This window comes from Condylura cristata, unplaced genomic scaffold, assembly GCF_000260355.1.
Source record: "Condylura cristata isolate star-nosed mole 26May11 unplaced genomic scaffold, ConCri1.0 scaffold00004, whole genome shotgun sequence".
NCBI classification, from domain to species: Eukaryota; Metazoa; Chordata; class Mammalia; order Eulipotyphla; family Talpidae; genus Condylura; species Condylura cristata.
In genome coordinates this window covers 55,817,490-55,839,474 of record NW_004567105.1, presented here as the reverse complement: position 1 = coordinate 55,839,474, position 21,985 = coordinate 55,817,490, and the positions used below count along the sequence as shown (strand labels likewise).

The 21,985-nt window shown below is 35.8% G+C and overlaps 2 protein-coding genes across 4 annotated transcripts in view; both read right to left on the bottom strand.

Moving 5' to 3' along the window:
- On the bottom strand, nucleotides 1-11,231 carry ASB14 (ankyrin repeat and SOCS box containing 14). Of its 3 annotated transcripts, none has more exons than XM_004676041.2 (9): nucleotides 11,110-11,231; nucleotides 8,799-8,854; nucleotides 8,210-8,344; nucleotides 7,966-8,124; nucleotides 5,366-5,625; nucleotides 3,672-3,823; nucleotides 2,692-3,235; nucleotides 1,264-1,417; nucleotides 1-268 (listed from the first exon to the last, which is right to left on the bottom strand). In XM_004676041.2, the coding sequence occupies exons 1-9, from the start codon at nucleotides 11,229-11,231 to the stop codon at nucleotides 90-92; spliced, it is 1,761 nt and encodes a 586-aa protein (XP_004676098.1). In that variant the 3' UTR covers nucleotides 1-89. The 3 variants fall into 3 exon arrangements, with proteins under 3 accessions (XP_004676098.1, XP_012575912.1, XP_004676097.1); XM_012720458.1 differs by having other exon boundaries at nucleotides 3,672-3,843; nucleotides 5,380-5,625; nucleotides 8,210-8,343; nucleotides 8,801-8,854; XM_004676040.2 differs by having other exon boundaries at nucleotides 3,672-3,843; nucleotides 5,380-5,625; nucleotides 8,210-8,351; nucleotides 8,809-8,854.
- Nucleotides 11,232-13,058: 1,827 nt separating this feature from the next.
- Nucleotides 13,059-21,985, bottom strand: part of DNAH12 (dynein, axonemal, heavy chain 12) — a 130,284-nt gene continuing 121,357 nt past the window's right edge. The window contains exons 68-73 of the mRNA XM_012735164.1: nucleotides 20,508-20,611; nucleotides 19,784-19,988; nucleotides 15,914-16,051; nucleotides 15,248-15,339; nucleotides 14,051-14,118; nucleotides 13,059-13,310 (exon numbers count right to left, since the gene is read on the bottom strand). Of these exons, the coding sequence (XP_012590618.1) occupies nucleotides 13,120-13,310; nucleotides 14,051-14,118; nucleotides 15,248-15,339; nucleotides 15,914-16,051; nucleotides 19,784-19,988; nucleotides 20,508-20,611 (798 nt within the window). The 3' untranslated portion in view covers nucleotides 13,059-13,119. The remainder of the gene's footprint in view (nucleotides 13,311-14,050; nucleotides 14,119-15,247; nucleotides 15,340-15,913; nucleotides 16,052-19,783; nucleotides 19,989-20,507; nucleotides 20,612-21,985) is intronic.

The following is a 21,985-nucleotide window of genomic DNA, read 5'->3' as shown; positions in this document are numbered from 1 at the left end:
TAAAGTGAGAAATAAGAATCCTATATAATAATTTACATTTTAAGAAACACAGTGGTGGAATTATTACCTTCTTATCCAAAATAGCCTTATTACCAGGTTCCTGTGAAAATTCCTTGTCCATACAGGTCATATTCTTTGTAAAGTATATACTCTTTTAGACGGTTGGGTAGTGGGAGAAATGACATGAAGATGGGGCAGCGCAAATGTAAACGTCCCATACACTTCCGGATCTTTAGGCGACACAAATGTTTTAAGGAGCGAGGGTTTGCTAAAATGAAAGAAACAGATACATTCTCCAAAAGGAAAAGAAAATATTTTGTTTTTTAAATAATCTTAGGCTTAAGATCATGCTACTTTATTTATTTATTTATTTATTTATTTTTAAGATCATGCTATTTTATTTTTAAGCCACCAAAATTTTCATTTGCTGTGATGAAGTGGAAAATTTGATGGGGAAATAGCTTTTCACTTCTCATCACAACCTTTTTTGTAGATAAGTACGCAGAGCCACTTCAAGAATCCAAATACTGGTATCAATTATGGGTTTGGCCTGTGCAATCTAAATTCTTTAAATCTACACATAAAACTCCCTTTCATGCCTCCTATGTTAGGCTAAAAAATAAAGGGAAAATTAGGTGAAAGAAATTATACCATGAAAAAATTTCTTTTGTAGGATCATTTACCTTCTGCAGGCCTAGATTTTGGCTTCATCTCCTTCCTGTTTTATTGCCATTGTATAGTTTTGTTCGTTTGCTTGTTTTTACCAGAAAGTGGAATGTTTTTATTCAGGTACCCCTTGATTTATAGCTCAAATTCACTATTTATAGTGCTATGACTTTGAACAAGTTATTTACTTATATGAATCTATTTTTATATATAAAAACAAGATTAATATTACTTACCTGATCATTTTATTATAAAGATAAAGCAAAGCCATGTACAACTAAGTGCTTTGCATGCCTAGCAGTTGATAAACATTTTTTTAAAAATAAGATAATAGTGCCATTGTATAGCTTTTAATTCCTCTATCTACAGTTGTCCATAGGCTTAGAAAGTTACTACCTATCTATATATTAATAAGTAGTAACCTACTATGAAGTGGTAGTAAATATAAATTAAGTGTACTTAATAATATTCCTTAGATAAGAATAGGATTTTCCTTGGTTTCTTTAGGCTACCAGAAGGGAAGAATGTTCTATAAAATAAAAGTAAGACTACAGTGACAATTTTGGGTAAGAACATTTATACAAGAAAGATACTCACTCAAAATAAAGTGGATTTCTGACCAGAGCCCCTGTTTTTGGAGCACAGCTTTTAACTTTGAGCAGATTTGAACTTGATCAACATAATCAAGCATCACTCGGACAACCTTTCCAGAGAGATGTTGCAGCCATGACAAAGTTATTACTTCACAGAACTGAGGAAGAAAATCAGAACTATGAGTGCAAATAACAAATTAACTATGGTTTAGCATTGTGATCAAAAGAGCACTGACCTCAGAGTTAGGAGGCAAGATACTAAGTCTCCAAGCCTTTGAACAAGAAAATATTTCTTAGCTCTTAGCATTTGAAGTATACTGTGTCTTCAGAACTATATACCATAATGAGAGTGTGAAAGAGACTTAGTTACCCCCTATAGTTATACCTGTTATCTCCCTTTAGTTGACCATATAATTGTTTGGAACAAACAAGCTGTTTTTGCAGCTTCACTTGTACCTAAATGTGCGCCACCTGACTATGAGTAGGTTTTACCCAATGAGATGACAGCAAAAGAAGCCATCTTATTAAAGACACTTTTATTTTGGGTTTTCTGTCATCCATAATCTCTCACCCTGATATTTGAGGGATATGCTAGCTTTTGCCTCTTAGGTAATTTATATTCACTTAGATGATGCTCATGTAAGAAGTCAAGTAAAGCTATATACAGGGGTTGTGAGAGGCTTCACCAGAGACAGTGGAGAGCAGAACAGGCAGACTGATGAAGTACACTGCCTGGGAGAGCAGTGGGCAGGTCAGGAGAGGTCTGCCACACCATGTGCATCACTTCTGGGGCAGAGGATCCAACTTGCACTGACACGGCTGCAGCTGGCTTGCAGTGCTGTGCTTTAAGGCTCTGTGCCACCAGGGAGGACCAGAAAGGCATCTTTAAGGAAGTAATATTTGAGACTGCCAAATAACTGCCAGGAAAAGTTCATGTTGGGGAAAATGGAAATATCTGATAAGGTAGGTGAAAATAAGAGATTGGTATGATGAAAACCAAGAGAAAAATGTCTCAAGAAAGAAGGTCTGGCCAACTATTGTGATTCTTTCCTCATCAGAAGGGTGACCAAAGGACTAGTCATGTTGGCACTAAAAGAAATAAAACCTAGGAGTATGGGTATCAGGAAACCCAGAATCATCTTGGATAACTCATTTAAAAAAATTACTGTGTGTAAAACTATTCTTCAAAATCTTGCTCAGATGTGTGTTTTATTTGTGAAAATTCCTGGGTTTGTTTAGAACAGGTAGTATTAAATCACTTTTTCCTCGTATTTCTGTACTTCTCTGTGTTTACCTTATATATTGAAACCATTCCAGCTATGAGCTTCTAGAGTGAAAGGATGGAGACTTAGACTGTTGTAGTTTAGGACCACCAATAACAAAAGTAATAAATAGGCACCACTAAAGTGATACATCAATACTGTGGACTCACCATAGTATCTTTAATAACTGTAGACGTCCAACCTTCAAAAGCATAAAAAGGGTGAACTTTATCTCCATGAGGGCAATCAAAGCATCGCTCTGTGTCATACCCATAATTCAACAGCATCCTGAGGATGACTTCATCTTTCAGAGAGTATTGCAGTGCTGATGGGAAATGTAAAGGATTGACTCTGCAGAAGTAATTGACGTTAGCCCCATGTCGTAGCAGCATACTGATCAGTTCGTAGTTGCCCATCCTTAGGGCTATCTGGAGGCAATTAACTGGGTCTTGATTAGGCAGAGCTCCAGCATTTAGAAGCAGCTTGACTGAAGATAAGTCAGCATTTGAAACAGCAAAATACAAAGCTGATTTCCTGTGGTCATCATAGTGTTTGCGAATTCTCTGATCTAGCATGAAATTCACGTCAAACCCAGCATTAATGAGCAGTTCCAGGCACTGAGGGTGTGCTCCTGCTGCTGCACAGTGAACTGGACTGATGCCACTCTGTTTAATGGCAGCAAAATCCGTAATTGGAACTAAAATCTTCAGAGCTCTGAGAAGTTCAAAATGCATTTAAAAATAATTTTTAGGAAGATGTAACATTAATCTGTGACTGTTTTACATTAGCACTGGATGGTATTAGTATCAGGTGTTATTTAGGACCCCTAACTAAAAGTATAATTTCTGTATCCAAAAGCTCAAGCACTCAGTAAAGTTAAATAAAGCTACTGTCTAGATTATACAACTCAGAATTAACTAGTTGAGATCTGAAGGTTCCCACATTTACTAAAGACTTCATAATAGTTTTATGTCTCTTCATTGGCAACAGAACATGTGATTGTACTATTGTCTAGCTGGTCAAATGTTTCTTATTTTCGAAAGTGGTGTTGGAGTTGTAGCATCAGAAACACTTTTTCAGAGGCTGCTCCAACAACAAAAAAGAGTAGCTTTTACCATCTCTTTTATTTGCAATTTTTAATTGGACTTACAACAAGTGGCCTCTGTCAGCTGCCACATGAATGGGCAGGTGGCCTGAATTCTTGGGGATGTTGGCATCAGCTCCATACTCTAGTAACAAAGTCACAGAGTCTGGATTTCCTCCTCTAGCAGCTTCAAGTAAGATGGAAGATGAGTCAGAAGCCTGACCAAGAGCATTGGCTCCTAAGAAAAAAAAATCTTGTTATAAAACTTGTTTCCATTGTATTGTTTAAGCACTCAATATATTACCATCAGCAAAAACCAATTAAATAGCCATTTTAGCAAAGCACTAAGAACCAAATAAATAAAATGTTCCTCTGATCTTACGCAGTTTTAATCTAGTTGGAAGGGGAAAATGAAGCAAGCATTCTCTCTACGTTGTAAGTAGGCTGACATATAGAGTAATCAGTTATTTGAAGCTTGAAAATTCCAGGAGAAAAAAAACTGTGTTGCTACTTGTACCATACAGAGTGATAAAATAATGTGATTTAGAATCAGATGTAGGTTTAAATCTTGGCTCTGCCATTTACCATCTTACTTTTTGCAAATTAATTTTAAGAGGATAACCAAAGGGAAGTGCTCACTCCACTGAGGTCAAGCAGTGTGATTTCTTTGAAGGTTTAAGGATTTAAAGTTTGTTGCCCCTCCTCTTTATATTTTAATCAGTTGTCTATATGAAAGATTACTTTTTTTTTCAAATATGAAGGATCCAGAGTTTATTTTTATTATTGCAGTTAATGACTTTAGACATATCTGGGATTGCTAAGTTAAAGCATCTTATTTTAAAGGGTCTTATGGCCATTGGAAATTTGTCTTCCTTATATGACAGGAAAGATTTAGGTAAGTCTAAGAAAACCTAAAGTTGTTCATAAAGAGAGGAGCCCCTGCAGCCTAAAATACCTGAAGACTAGGACCATGATTGTTAAAGAAATGACTTCTGCACACAAATTATCTAAAAAAGATCATTCTAATATTAGAACATTATTAAATTTTGGTAGAAAAATTTAGGTAATATATTGTTTTACCTGACAGTATCAGTAATGGAGTCACCTCAAAAACAATAAATTAGTAAATGTTAAAGTTATTAGAGACAGGGTTTCGGCCAGTTAAATCAGGATCTGAAATGGCCACAGGTACAGATGGCAGAAGAAGGCATGGTTTAGGGGAAGTCCTGCAACCAGCACCATCTCAGACTCTCCCTTTCCTAAAGTAAAAAAATGCCTACACAGGGTGTTGTTTAGAAGATTCCATGAGGCAGCATAGGTAACCTACTGCCTGATCCTTAGGGAGTGCTCAGCAAATATAAAATTACTTTCCCCTTATCTCAGAGTTTTTATTATTACCAGAGGAAAAGAAGTGGGACTCAGAGAAGAATTTCCTAAGATTGGATTGCTTCATGACTTAGCTTTAGCAGAAACATGTGGAGGGATATTGTAGGCTTTTAGATGCCATGAAGCTTGAAAAGTACAACACAAAAATACTTAAGAAATTACCATCCTCTTGGTATAACCTGTATCCCTGTAAGTGTAAGGGAATTATTTCATACCAGATAGGAATTCAATCTCTTTTATTTTAGGCTTTTCAGTAGGCAACATTAAGACATTAAACATTTATATTAGGCCTATGTAAAATTTAGATTCTATTTCGAAGAACTCCATGCAGTGGGGAGTGCTTGGATTAGGTTACCCTTAGGTAGTGTGCTGACTGTATAGAACATGCCTTTCTGTAGTAGTATTTCCATGACTTCAGTATGTCCACTTTGGGCTGCAAGAGCAAGAGGAGTAAATCCATAGGAGCTTTGTGGATCAGGATGTGCACCAGAAACCAGCAGAAGTTTCACCATGTCTTGTCTGCCCAGCTTGGCTGCTTCATGGAGAGCTGTCCTCTCATTGGCACACCGCAGGTTGACATCTGCCCCATGGCTGATCAGCAAGGCAGCCATGTCATAAGAGTCATGGAAAACAGCTGGGAAATTAGAGGTGAAGTGGACATTATGTTCAACAGGGTTAAAGCCAGAGTTCTTATGAACTAGTCTCCCTCAGATTTCCCAAAGAGCGCCTCTGAACCCTCCCTGCCTACATGTAGAGGCATTTAGTGTCTAGGAAATAGACTGTAAAGTGAGACATACCAAATATTAATAGTGCTTTCTATTAATAGGTAATTTACTTTCTTTTGGTAAGCCATGACCAATTGTCCATTGTCTATTCACTGGGGCTGAAAAACATTAAACATGACATTTTCATTTGTCATCTTTATTTTCTCAAAAAAAAAAAGAGAGCTTAAGTACCTAGGACAATTCTGGAATTGCTTGTAACTGCTTTAAATGAACAAAAATAAAACCAGTAACAATTAGGCAGTTACTTTTAATTTCACATTTTGTTAACCAAAATTCACTAATTGATTTTCCTGTATTTATACTCTAATTCACATCTGGATGATAGTCTTTAGTCTTCAAGTTCCTAAAACACCTAAATTTCCTCTCCTCTCTATCTATTTGCTAATTATTGACAGTATGAGGTATTTTGTTGGGTGCCAGAGCACTAAACAGTGTGAATTTTGTTCATAACTATGTGTAATGTATGGTAGAAAGTGCACTAACTGCTCTAAGAATGGCTGTATAGAGTGTCAAGGGTGTTGTGTCTTTTTTGGTTCACTATACTTGCACTTTCTTTGTTTAGGAAATGCTTCCTTTGACTTATTTCCTTGATAATACATTGCCTCCATCTTTTCTCTAGCATTCTTATTATTCACATGCTTCTCTGGAATCTCCCTTCTAGTTTTCTTATTTATCTTTCCTAGTTTCCATTTCTTCCTCTTCTGCAACTTTCTTCACTTTACCTTCCAGCATTTGTTTTGCAATTGTTATTTTTGCTGTTATAGCTTTTATTTTCAAGAGCATTTTGGTCTTGATTTTTAGGGTAATATCTTGTTATATTATTAATTTCTTTAGACAAATTAAATATACTTTTCCCTTAACATTTATCATAGCTAAGTAACCTTTCTCCCAAGTTGCTTATCTCTCTTTGTTGAAAACTTCCTTCAGATGTCCTCATGATTAAGAGGTGAGGACTAAAAAAACTGATTGAAAATTCTAACAGGTTGATGTGCCTAGGTCATTTGTTCAGAACCCCCATTCTCACTGTAGTTCTTTCTTCTCTGGCTAATTAATTTTTCTACAGAAGCCTCTTTTTAGAGGGTAAAGTTCTAGCTGCTAACTTCTTAGGAGCCTGATGAAGGAGGAGGGCTGGGAAGCTTTAGTTTGTTTGTTTAATTCTGTCAGAATTTTTATTCCAGTATACTTGCCTTGCTCTAATATTCCCTAGTCCAATGAGCCTGTTTTACAATATCCAGACAATAAACCTCCAGAATTCTGCTGGGGTGGGAGAGGAGTTCAGTAGGACAGAGTAGAAGAAGACATCTAGGATTTACTTCTTAGTAGTTTCCAACTAATTCACCTATTCTAGCTGCCTGTCTTTTATCATGCTCTATAAGGTAACTATTAATACTATCAACAATGTCAGCTTTCTCGACAATCATGCTAGTTCTTGACTTTTCCCATTATCAGTTTAAAGTTTGGCTTTCCTGTCCCATCATATGGTTTTTAAAAATCATACTGCTATTGTTTACCCTACTGCTCTACCCATTCCTTTGTAACTTACTCCTTTAAAACAATAGTTAATTAGGCCCTCCCTGGTGGCGCAGCGGGTTAAAGCACTGCACTGAGAAGCTTAAGCCACTTCCGCATGAGTTCGATCCCCGCCTGCCCCGGAGGTGACCACATGGCGTGGCAGACCTCTCCTGACCCGCCCGCTGCTCCCCTCAGCAGTGTACTTCGTCGATCTGCCTGTTCTGCTCCCCACTCTGTCTCTGGTGAATCCTCTCACCCTCCGCATCTCTGACCTGTACCCCAGTTCTGTACGAATAAATAAATAAATATTTAAAAAAAAAACAATAGTTAATTAAAATTTTAGTGAAGATTCAAAATTTGTTAGGGAGCAAAATTAGTTACTGGTATTCAATCTGGTATCTTTGCCCAGCAATGGGCAGCTTTTTCTAACTCTGCTCCCCTATTATATTTCTTAAACCAGAATTACTGGTTCAATTAAGATACCATGTATACTCCCGATTTGGCAGAGATTTTACAAGTGATTATATACACATAAGACACTATTTTATAGGAAACTTCATGTTTGGTCAGCTGGGGCCAGAGTGACAGTTTTGCAACAATGGGCAAAAAACTGACTTTGATATCTGTGGCCATTGAAGAGATCAGAGCCATAGAATCTTCCCAAATAAAGTGTTTACCTGTAAGAAGAGGAGAACTGCCTTCAAAATTCTTGGCATTTGGATTGCAGCCATTGAGAAGAAGAAAACTTGCATTTTCTAAAAGACAGTTGCTAACAGCCAAAAAAAGTGGTGTCTCACCATTATGGGTGGTTTGCTCGCATGCACTGGGTTTTGAAGCTGAAATAAATCCATTAGGCCACACAGGTGATGATATAGCAATAAAATTTAAATTTATTTCTCAGAAGAATCTAGAAGAATTTACCTTTCAGGGTTATTTCCAAAATGTTCTTATTTAAATGTACTGCAGCCTTATGCAAAGGAAGCCAGCCTATCTCATCTGCTTCATCAAAAGCAGAATAGTATCTGGTCAATTGTGACAGTGTTTCTTCCTCACCTATTAATAAGTCAAGAGAAGAGATTCACATTTTGCGCACATACAAGGCAGCCCATGCTACTTCTGAATTGCACTATCAAGATCAGTTCAGGAGACAACAGAATTCTAGCACCACTTTTTATGAAAGGCAAATTTAAAATGCATTGGACAAATAAGAAATAAGCCTTTCATCTAGTATTCCATACCATCTACACTGTGAATATGCATCTTTCTGTCACTTATAGAAAAAATGGTCAGTCAGTCCACAGAGGAGCCAGGAAATCTTTACTAAGTTGAGTTGAATTATTTTCTCCCAAAAAAACCACTTCAGATTTGACAATGAGCTCTGAATTCCCAGTGTTCCCCATTTGGGAGAATCTGCTTCTAGGCTTCTTGAACTTCAAGGGGAAAATGCTGCCATTTAACAACATCTCATCTTAACCACAGTTGAAGAGGATAGAATAGGAAGAGTACTTAACTGTCTTTATTGCTCCAACTATCTTCTTACAGTCAGCACTCAAGAAGGGATGCAAGCTACATAGAAAATATACGTATATGTAATTTAAAAACAGCATTTTTTATTAAAAAAGGAAAGAATCAAGGCAATGGTAATGAGTTAATCAAGAATGAACTCTCATATATGAGTCAGTGACTGAGGAAAAACAGAAATACTTCTAAAATTAGTGTGGCCCTCACCTTGTTCTCCCACATCTGTCCTCCTCATTACAGTCTGAACCACAGTAAGCCCTAAACTGCTGAACTGAATAAAACCTACCTAGGATGGACTGTCAAATTATCACATGGTAAAATTAATGGCCACTTTATTATGTTAATGATTCTAATGAAAATTATTTTAAAAGGTAATAATCATGGTTTAAGTTTTAAAAATATTAATGGTTAGATTTTATATCAGAAAATGCTATCAGCAACTTTTTTAAGTAGCATTTTAAAAAAGTTAAAAACAGTTTTAAAGTTCAATTTATGAATGTGATTTTTAAATCTAGTAAATAGAATTGTAATATTCCCATTTTCTTTGATTATTACTTGTATACAAATTGAAGAGAATAAATTCCCTCAGGTAATTTGTCCTGCTCAACAATTTGGCCAGTTAATTTCTCTGAAACATTTAATACTTAACAGGTTTAATGTTTTAGATTTCTATTCTTGGCCAAAGACATCACACGTTTAGTGGCTTCAAATAACACTTATTGTAGTTCTGCATTTCAGAAATAGAAAATAGGGCTCACAGGGTTAAGAAAGGTGTTGTCAGGAGTGTTCCTTCTAGAGCCCCTAAAGGAGAATCCATTTCTTTTAAGACTCTACATACCTCTCACATCTTCAAAGCCTGTGATGTTGAGCCATGTTTCTACACTGCCTTCTCTCCGTTTCTCTTCTGCTTCTCTTCCATTTTGAGGGCCACTGTAATTACATTGGCTCCCCCTGGATAATCCTATCTTAATGACAACTGGCTAACAACTTTAATGCAATCTTCACTCTTAATTTGCCATTGCCACACAAGATTACATATTCACAGGTTCTGGGGAATGGGACATGGGCATCTTTTTTAGATAACTCATGGGGGCATTTTTCCACCTGTCAAGCGTATATTCAAGTTTCCTGATTCTTTCAAACTCCTGACCAAATCAGTAAGCCTTCCTAAGTATCATATCATTCTTACAATAATAAATAAAATGTATAACAACTTTCAATTTGTTTAATGAATTTCGATACTCATCAGTCCTTCCAACCTAAAACTTAAAAATTTTGAGTCACAAGGTTAATGATCCAGTAAATGCAATTTCTTTATAAAACTTTAACTAAGGTTTATTTTAAATATTAATAATAAAGTTAACACATAAGTACAGGAGGAGTGTGGTAAAGATCACAGCCCTAAAGTCAAGTTACCTGGGTCTTTGCTAACCAGCCCTATGACCTTGAGTAAGTTATTTAAATTCTCTGTACCTTAGTCTCTTCATTTCTAAATAGAGATAATAATAGTATTCTCCAAGTATAGAGATAATGAGAATTAGAATTTAAATGGATTACTATTTATGAAATACTTATAATAGTGTGGCACACAGTGATCATGATTTTGTTACTTAAAAATATATGTCTGATGTACTTCATTATCTCTATATTTACTTATAAAATCTCTTGGGGTTAAGTCACATTTATCCAGTTTTACCCTCAGCAAGTAAATGAAGGTCACCATCCCAAACAAATAAGATTGAACACCCCAGAAAAAAAAACAGGAGCTACTGAGGAGGCCCAGCCTCCTGAGCTTCCACATCATCCAGAGAACAGCTGATGACGTGCACTTGGATGCAGGCTACCCATATTCAGAGTGAATCTCTGACATCATAACAGCTCAGAATCCACACCCTTAAGAAGGGTTGCTTGCTGCTGAGTTTTAGTTTATATTATTCCTCCTTTTGATTTGAGTAAAGACTGGATCCCACACAGCTATTTCACTAAAGATGAAGATAACTTTTTATGTCTCTTGGTTGGAATTATGCATTTCCTTACCTCCCCAAAGAGGATACTTTAGAGTTTTCTAGCCCTATAGTTCCTCATGTATTTTTTTCTGATTTCTAGTCTGCATCTTTTCACACAAATTTGCTGTTAACTTCTTCAATTCTGAAGGAATTGAATAATTTCTAAATTTTACTGACTGGTTAGGCATTAATCTCATAGATTTTCAAATGAACAGAGCTCCTTAGATTCTGACCCTTTTCTCTACTTTTATCACAATGTTAGAGTAGTACTATGGATAATAAGGAAACTATTACCTCTCATCTTCAGATGGCTGCTGTGCAGTCCCTGGCTTGTAAATATCCTGTAAACTCTGTTGAATGATGAGCTGGGTATCAAAGTCATCATCTATGTCATCATCACTGATGTAATTATCCATGTGAAACTCAGACAGATTTACTTTAAAATCAGAATGAATTAAAATATTTTTCACTTGAGAAAATAGATTTATCAACTACTTAAAGTTATACATAAATTCAGAAAAGCACAAAATAGTATTGATAAATGAAGAAAATGCAAAATTTAGGAAACAGAAAATTTTCACAAACTTAAAAGTGTTCTAAATTGTCACAGGTTCAACGTTAGAAGTCTCCATGAATAGTCATGTAAAGATTATTCATGAAAAAATTACCTTTCTTATAAGACTTAGATCAGTGCCATTTTAACTATGAAACGTTCATAGTGATCTACTTTAGATTTGAAGGGTTTTTTTCAGTAAATATAGCTCTCACCCCAAAGAACATCTTTTTTCCCCACAATGAGTATCCTGCTGAAAATATTTAGTTAATATTATAAGCATATGTGTTATAGGAATAAATGTACTATCATTAACATAACGTATAACAGGAATAGTGGTAGTAAAGTCAATATATTTTATTAGGCATATTTTAATGGGCTTAAAAGAACATTTAAGTTTTAACATAGAGTAGTTTTGAGCGCATACCAAAAACATTTTACCTTTTGTTATATCCTTTAGGACAGCACCGAAGTTTTCACTGTTAGAAATTAGCACCTCAGAATTTCATTTATATTTAGGCTCTTCAGTCTTCTGCAATGACCATTCCATTAATAGCTTTACTATAAATACTTGTATCATAAGACAGTCTGACACATACTCCTGTTTTTAACATGTGGTTTAGCTCTGTTAGCTATGTTCTCTTTTCTTCATTTCTATACTCATTAAATATAAAGGATTAAATATTTTACCCCTGGAATAAAATATTTTTGCATGGGGGTGGCAATGGGAAGCGAATTCATTTTCCTAAGTCTCATGGACTGCAAACCAGAATCAGTTTTCCACTCGAGAGGGCAAACATTTTGCTCTTAGCAAATTATCAAACAAGATTGTCTGAATGATCCTGTTTCACTGGGTAGCTGCACATACATTTTCTTTGGGTTACAGAAGTGTACCCTTAAGTGTCCTGGCAATCCTATGGAAGACATTACCTCCATACAAAAGCACTGAATTCTGGCTGAAATTTTCTTTTACTGAAAAGTCTTAAATTTGTTAGTGTACACCAGTATTATGAGTACATACCAAATAATAATATTAACTATTAAAAAATAATGAAGCAACCACATGGCAATTCCAATCATGACCTTTACAAGTTAGCTACGCTGCTTTTGAATTGTTTTCCTCATTACAGAGCTAGGATGAGAAATGGAACTAAGTGTTTTTTTGGAGCTGATGTTTTAGAAGTATTAAGTAGGGAGTTCTGAGTTTGTTTTAATATTTTTCTTATTTACAATTTATTTATTTATGTATTTGAGATGTTTGTATATAACCACTTCAGGTAAGTACACCATTACAGAATCTAAAGAAATGACTTAACACCTGTGAAATGGAAAGTACACCATTACAGAATCTAAAGAAATGACTTAACACCTGTGAAAAGAGATGATTTATAAATTAGTTCAATTCTATTCAGTTAGTCTCTCCAAATTTGTTTTTCACAGCAAACCATAAAATGGGACTATATATGAGTTTCATTTATTTTTGTATGCTTCAAAGAAACATTCTTTTTGCACCTTCCTTTCACAGCTGTCTGACTATGACCTCAAGAGTCCACCTGGAAGGAGATTCCAATCAAGAGGAATATATCAGGGAGAGAAAAATGTAAAAACCATTCACAAAGACCATTTAAAAGAATGACATGAAGATACTTGGTTTTATAATATATGTATTTGGAAGAAGGTGTAGACTATATATCTGCACATGTACATATATATTTTTTCTTCTTTCAGATATCTTGTTAAATTTGATCAACTTAGTCATCCAATTGACAGAGCAAAGCAACCCCACGCTTGATCCAGTGTTGAACAGGGTGATCTGTTTTTAACAACATGGCAATGACAAAATTAGTAGAATGTCCTGTAGTAGAAAGAGTTCCTTTACGTTCACTTGTCTTGTAGAGAGGACAGACATAAGCGTTCGTCTTCATAATCTCAGACTTTTTAGCTTAGAAAAAGAAACATCCTTTTAATAAAGGGGAAACAATCACTGATACTAAAAGAACTATTTTTCTTGAAATAAAATGACCACTAGGAAATCTAAGATCATGTATGCGATACTTAAACATTTTAAAGTTGTTTTTTTAATAACTGATATATAATTGTGAAACAAAGCAAATTATTTCATATGGTGCATGTTTCTAGTTCAGAGGACAGGAATTGATTTTAATGTCTTGATCACTTAGCAAGCATAAAAATACTCAATCTGACTTGGGGGAGAAGAAGTAAGAAAAGGAGATGGTAGGGAAGAAAGAATAAAAATTGGCATAGGGGAAAAATAAAAATAAAGGTAAAGGAGGAGGTAAATGAGGAAATGCAAAAAGCTGTTTAGAGTTCTAATGTGACAAGCCATAATTTAGAAGTTAAAGCTACTATTTGTTTTCAGCCAAAGTTACTGTTTGCTTATTACTGAGAAAAAACACACCAACTTTTACATACTCACAAAAAGAATCTATGTAAAATATATATTCCATGAATAAGAGGGGGAAAAGTTAGAATATTTCCAAAATAATATAGATGCAACACACAAAAAAAGGGGGGGAAATATCTTTCTGATGTAAATAAACATTAAGTCACTATTATAGTTGAATGAAATCCTAATAGAGAATTATTTAGGGGAGTGGTAAAAAAATACCTATCATTATCCTGCCTAAAATGTTCAAAAGTTATTTTTTAGAAGTAACTTACTTGGTTTTATCCATATAATGGGCATCAAGTCAAAGAGAAGTTTGGGATGTTGTTCAGCAAGCAATCCACTATTAAGAGAAATTGATAGAATTTTATTAGATATTACATGAAATTTGTTCCTCAGAAATTGTTACTTATTGACTTTTAATATGAGAGATCTATCAATCTATCTGTCTATTTGTCTGCAATGAAATGTAAAATACAATAAAAACTAAGGAAGAAGTGGTGAAGACTTGAGAGAAATGAAAGGAAAATTTGGAAAGCAACCTATACATTGGCCAAACATCAGTATACCTTCTATGAGACAGACACTTCTATCGCATTGGACCCACACATCGGCTTGTCCCTATCCCTATTTCTGTTTCATAGATGAAGACTGGAGGTTTAGAGGGGTGGATTACTTTTCTCACAGTCACACAGCTCTTAAATTCCAGCATTAAGCTTCAAAAGATCTGTCTTTTCCCTTTGATGTTGTTTGAAAGGAGGGGAGGGAAGAAAGGAATGACAAATCCATATAGAAGGAAAAGTAGGAGTAATGTTAGCAGAGTAATAAAAAAGGAGAGAACTTATCAAATACACTGTATGCAGCTGAATCTCCTGATAGTCCTATCTTGGAATTATCTCTGTAGAAGCAACTTGCTCTGTCTAAAGTGATTTTTCCCTGTCCAAGTTTTTAATGCTCTTTTGGGGAACAAGCCTAACCCTGACTCTGGAAATAGAATATTATGTTATTTAATGAACTGTTAAAGAGTAGGGCTCCCCTTCTCTCATATACTTAAACAGGATAGTATTGCTTAGTTTCCTGAGCTAGAAATCCAGTACTTAATCTAATTTTTTATTATGCCATCCAAAATGGGAAATGAGAATTTTCCTACAACTATAAAATACTTAAAAGTGAGATGCTCCTAGGCAGTACAAAACAGAAGGTAACTTAAAAAAAAAGAAGTAGGAAAATAATTTAAACTAATCTTTCTACTGGTAAGGATTATTGAAATACCAACTAATGTTCACAACCTAAATGTACCTATCAATTGCTCCAATCTGACTAATGATTTATCGTGAGTATTCTGATATTACTTAATACTTGCTATTACTTCCCAAAAAGGCCTTTTGGTAGGAGGGAAAAAAAGGTCGACAGTTAATATTACTTAAGATTCAGCTATCAATCAAGAGGCCTTTGCAATTGAAACTACTGACCTGTTTCTGTCCCAGCGTGCTCCATCAAGATATAATCCATGGATATAAACACCATCTTCTGGTGCTTTCTCAGATTTATGAGAAGGAATAACCTGAAGGCAGAGGCACACACTAGTAATGATCTCTTTAGATAACTCTGTCTCATAAAGGAACCACTAACTACATCTTCAGAAAACACTCATGGAACTCCACTATACACTAGCTTGTTAGGCTAACTTTTTTTCAGTAAAAAGTAAAAATGTTTAATTCAGTTTTTTTGTAGTATTTTATCATGTATTTTTATATCTCATATTATTTTTTGCTAAAATAGAAGACAAGCATTTGGATTATTTGAATTAAATCTTGAATATAGACAGATATCAAGACAAAACCATTCTTAAGGAAACAAAATTTGTTTTCAAACTATCCTGGAAATCAATGGGCTATTAAAAATATGAATTTTGCACATCCCCTTTGCTTAAACACATGATTTAGATGTAGTGATATGTTGTGGGTTTTTTGGTTTGTTTTCATTTTAAATTTTATTTTTTAATAAAAACTTTTCTTACATCATTGTCCACTTTTGTACATTATTTGACTTCTCCCTCAGGTGTAGTCCCCATAATTCCCCACGATGGCATCTGTGAACCAGTACCATTATACTGTGGAGTTTGAGGAGTTACTGACCTCAAATTCATATCCTAGTAAATCAATAGGGATGGTATATTTTCTGGCATAATTCTGCATTGCTCCAGTTAAAAAGGCTTGGGTGAAAAAGAAACCTGAGAGCCAAAACACACACGGTTTTCCAGTATTATACCAGTCCTATAAAGGAAAAATGAATCACATTATACTCATTTATAACTTACATGCTACCTGAAATGCAATTCTTGACTCTGGTTTTTGAGTGGGTTGCCAATGCTTTGCATCAGGGGACTCAAATCTTCCCTGACACCAAGCATACAGCTTAGGTTTGGCCCTTCTACCTCTTTCCCTTCTGATTATTCTTAGACATTCAAACTTGATTTTTTCATTAACCTGAATAGATCATAGCTTGAGAGACTCAGATCTTTTACAAAGTCAGATATGAATTATTTGAGGATTTGTTATATTCCTTATATGACTGAAAGCAATCATCTTTAGTCATCTTACCTATTGCCTAACTATAGCACTCATGCACTGATTTCAGTTCCATAACACTCTTAAACCCCTGCCTCCATGCCCACTACCCTGTGCTCAAAATACATGTTGCAATGTATGATTTGAGTCAGGTTTAACATCTTGCACAGTGCTCCAATGATCTACTATACTGACATATTAAAGTCCATAACCTTAGTCACCTATCTAAATCTCACAGTCTGGCCCCAAATTGCATGCCCACCTCTATCCTCTTGTTCTTCTTCAGACATCTTACATTCTAGTCAGATTGCACTATTTTCTGGTAACTTTACATTATAGATACAGACATTTATTGTTTTCCTCTACCTTAGTGGTAGGACTCTTCTGTCCCCGTGGAAGGTGACCCTCCAACATTCTCAATCCGAGTACTTTTGTCTGTGGAATGCACCTCCTAAGACAGGTGTGTAATTCATGCCTAGCGGACCATGTGTCCACTTATGACTGACTTGGTAATCTCAGTCACAGCCAGAGATACGAGACTCTTGGGCAGTTGAAAAAAGACTCACTCTCTAAAGTGTGAATGTGAGGGCAGAATTGTAGTTGTGGCCTTCCCTGGTGGCGCAGCGGGGTAAAGCACTGCACTGAGAAGCTAAAGCCACTTTGGCATGAGTTCAATTCCTACCTGCCCCAGAGGTGACCACATGGCATGGCAGACCTCTCCTGGCCTGCCCGCTGCTCCCCTCAGCAGTGTGCTTCGTAGATCTGCCTGTTCTGCTCCCCACTCTGTCTCTGGTGAAGCCTCTCACTGCCCCTGAGCCTCTGACCTGTACCCCAGTTCTGTATGTACAAAAAAATAAATCTTAAAAAAAAAAAAGAATTGTAGTTGCTATCTTGCTTTAAGATGACAACATAACTGAGGATGGAGTTACCTCACAGACAAAGACAAGAGAAAGTATAAGAAACCAATACCAGGTTAAGAATGCTTGTACCCTATGTCAAGTTATGCTTGAGCCACTTTACTCCCATTTTTCAGTTATATGAAGGAACAAACTTTATTTCAGTGTAGTCAGAAAGCTTACAACAGAATCAATCTGAAATGATATAGTGTCTTTCATTCTACAGCTATCATGAAACAAACTGCCTTCTTGAGCCAAAAGCTCTCTTCTCCTCTTTGAATTCCCAGAACATTCTACATGGTGGTTTTTTAATGACACATGATACTGTACATGTGACCTGTACATATGACATTATACTGTACTGTATTAAATAATTTTTCTTAGATACATAGCTACTCTCCCTGTAGTCTAATTAGCAACTTGAAGGCAGGGCTCATGTTGTAATAACCTTTTTACCTCACAGAGTACACAATAAGTTACTCTGGACAAACCAGAACATCAATTCACATTTGTTGAATGAATAAATAAAGCAACTAAATGAACTTTGTCTCTGAATGCATGGTACATTGTAAGAACGCACCAGCTTTGCGTCCCAGGAGAAAGAAAAACAAACCACTGCTGGAGATGTAGCAACAGTACATGTCATCAGATCAAGATGTAGAGACACAGACAGATCTTGACAAGCACATATGTCAGGCAGAACTAGCAGCCTGCATAAGAATACTTTAGGAAGCTGATAAACAAGTGTATAGAAAAGTCCCACTCATTTAGCCAAGCATGTCTTGGGTGTCTGGGCGAGCTATTTATATGCAATCTCTGAATTAGCTACTATTTACTGAGTACATACCAGGCACTGTGCTAAGCATTTTACATGTATCAGTTCATTTAGTACACAAAATAACTCCTCCATTTTACAGATGAAAAAAACTGGGATGCAGGAAGATAAATATCAACTAAGGGTCAGATCCAGGATTTAACATGAGATAATAGCCATTGTTAAAAAAAGCTTAAAACAAAAAGTCACAGGAAGGAGAAACGGGTGATAAATAGGTAAAATATAGAAAGGTAAGAAAAAGACAGGATGGTCTCCTTGGTGGCCTAAGGTTTAAGTCTCAGTGTCATCACCAGCCTGAGTTTGATGCCTGGTCAGGGGGCTGACCCACATATGGCACAAAAGACCTCTCCTGTCTCACCTGCTGCTTCTCTTAGCAGTGTATTTCAGTGAATCCTCTCACTGAAATCCTACTTCTGGCCTATACCCCAGTTTTCAATGCAAAAATAAGTTTAAAAATATTTGTTTTACAGTGGGGGGGGGAGGGAAATGCACTGGACTATGGTGATGGCACATGGGTGATTTGGTGATGGGAAACCCATGGGCATTACAACTGAGATGGATAAATACACAAAATGATGTAAAAAATAAGCTATTATATTATTTAAAAATATTTGTTTTTAAAAAGAAAAGGATAGGAAACTCTGGATGATTCATCTGCTAAATTTGTTAACTCTAAGAGCCATGAGAAAGTTAAATGAATAGGTCAGTAAAAAAGAAAGATGGCGGCAAAATGTCAAGCTTCCATAGGTTTAAGAAGACAATGAGGGAAATCCATTTAGGGGAAGTGCTGTGGTAAAGAATGCCCCCAAAATAGGGGAGAGCTTTCTAAATCATTCAGATGGAATGATTCCAAAGGAAAATCCAAATTTCAGATAATATTTTGATGTAAACTTTATATTAACAACAATAAAAGGTATCTGTCCTGGAGGCAATCCCAGCTGACACTGTGTTGAAATTCCTCTGGCAGGCCAAGCTAAAATGCTTCAAATTTCAAAATCCTTTAAGAACACAACAGTTCACTTGACATATAAATATTTTCAATAAAAGTATCAGAAATAAAAACTGTATTGTAAAAATTTTAAACGTAAGTTTGTGGCAAGTGGTGGACAGAATTAGCCATATGTTAAATGTTTTAGAAAGTAACAGGAAGAAACTGGTACACACAAAAAGAAGTCAAAGATATACTACAGGGGCCTACAGGTGGCACAAAGGGGGTTAAGTCTTAGCATTATGACGTAATCCACAACCACTGCAGCATGAGTTCGATTCCAGGCCAGGGAGATGACCCACATGGTACAGCAGATTTTTTCTGTCTTGCCCACTGCTCCCCTCAACAGTGTATTTCAGTCAATTAATTGTTCTGCTTCTCACTGTCTCTGGTGAATCCTCCCACCACACACCTCTGGCTTACATCTCAGCTCTTGTATGCATAAATAAATAAATCTTTAAAAAAAATACCGTAGACATGGCTAGAGCTTATTAGGAAAAGTAGGGTTCTGCCTCTGTTTCCCTGGGCCCTGAACATCTTATATGTATGTTTTTTGAATAACTGAGGAGATTACAAAACAATCTTCTTTTCTCTAGTTTAAGAGGCATTAATTTTAAGAGGATAGTCAGTTATTAATAAATCCAAGTCTCAGGCTCTTTATGTGATTTCTCATCAATTATATATATATAATATATATATGTGTGTGTGTATTATTTTACCTGTAAAAAGTTCAGCCGGGCTAGAAAATCTGTGATGTAACTTCCTAGGGGTTTAAGACTTGGGTATGATCGTTTAGCCCATATTTCTGGAACCTTTCCAACAAGCAAACTTCCAGAGAGTGCCTCCAATGCAGAATCCATTACAACCACACCTTTAATGGCTTTTTCAAGGTCCTGTAGAGTCTTACGTATGGTTCTTATTAAACTGCAACGAAAGAAATTATGTCATCAACATATATATGATAGTAATTATCAACAAATGTCTTTCTAGAAGAAATAGCAGGAATCTCATTTACAATTGTGTGGGAGTTTTTCTTTAAGTGTAGTCCTCCTCATTTGGTATTATAAAGTAATTAAGGAGTCATAATTTTAATATATCTTATTTTAAAATTTCAGCAAATCTGGAAACCTAAGTAAATTTGGGAACATGTGAGTACACATAGGCCTATTACATACACTCCATTGTCAGTGCTTGAAGACCATAGTAATGGATGGTAAGATCTGATTAATGAATACTTTTACAACTAAAAACATTTTCATCATCATTTTCACATTATAAAAGAAAATCTACCCTTTTTGGGGCAGAACTTTATATAACTTTGAAAAAGGAGAAAAATTCTAAATGGCAGGGTTTTCATAATTTTTTCTTAAAATTTAAGTTCAATACTAGAGTCTCTAACTTTTTTTGGCTGTCTTTTGAATCATTTGGGCTATAGATTCTTACTTGTTAAATCTTTCCATTTCTTGTACTAACACGGTATTCATGCTCTCTTCATATCTCACAGGATAAATCAGTAGTGCCGTTTCAATGTCAAAATCCTTTGGTAGCTATGAGAACAGAAGATCACATATTACTCTCCAAATGGATAGTTTCATTTAGTTATAATATCACTAACAGCTAAATTAGTTAGTGATATGTGTCAGACATTATGCTGGTTTTTTATATAGTAGTATCTCATTAAATTCTCACCATACATGTTAAAAAAAGATTTAATTTTTGTGTATAGGCTGGGGTATAGACAGAAAGTGCAGAGGGCAATCAAAGGATTCACCAGAGATATAGTGGTGACAAAGACCAATAGAGCGCACTGATGTAACCTTTAGGTCACCATGGAGGCCCCTACTCACTATAAGCTCTTAGGTGAATATTATTATCTCCATTTTACAAATGAGAATGCTTAAATAGAAGGGTTAAGTAATTTCCCAAGGGAACACAGTCACAAATGAGTCTGTTTAAACTCACAGATTTCTATTCCTAAGACCTTTAGACTCTTCAGTGTATAGTGATATCACTTTTTAGAAGATACATATTTCTGATAAGTTGAGTAATATCCTTTTGTAAAAGGAATCTTACTTTCCATTGAGAAAACCAATTTACCATTTCATAATTGCTGTATTATTTCCAATCAGTTTTATTATCAACTTCTTCCAAACAACTTTGCTTACCGCACTATCAAATAATGTGCTATGTTTACAGCAGCATTCCAGGGAGAAGGGAGAGAGACCACTGAGTGGCTGACTTCCACAAGTCATCTCAGGGATCCTGGAGAAGTGATGAAGGGAAATTTGGGATTGATGATCTAACCCCAAGATTCTGGAATTCACATTTCTAAAGTGGTGCAGAAAAGTTTCCTAATCATGGAAAACTAAGAGAGTGGGATTATGGTCCTTGGGTGGTACAAAATTCTTCAAATCATAGTAGGTAGTGAAACTTAAGAGCTCTTTGGTTCAGCACAACCTTTCTACCCTAAGTATAGACCAAATGCTCTTACCAGGTAACTTTCTGTTAGTGACCTTATAAGAGCTTCTATTCAGCAAGGGTGACAACTTTTATAAACAGAGACAAATCACAAAAAATAGTTAGGTAGGGGTCAAGGACTTAAGACCCAACAGTAGTTGCAGCAGCCAGAGTGTGGGTTAGAGGAGGTTAGCCTGCCTTCACTGAAGGGTAGCAGACAATACTGCTCCTTTCTTTTCTTCACTGGCTACAGCCAGGCTAGAGATGAGCAGGTTCTCTCCTGGGGTGGTTTAAGTAAAAGATACCAATGGGAAAGTAGGACAGTCTATGGTGCTGTCTATGGATTTTTAAGATGGACAAGGTTCTGCTCTGTCAGATTGCCTGACACTGAAATATAAGAATAAATACATTGGAAGGAAATAATGCATGCATGATGCATGTTTAGGACCACTGATCTATTGAAA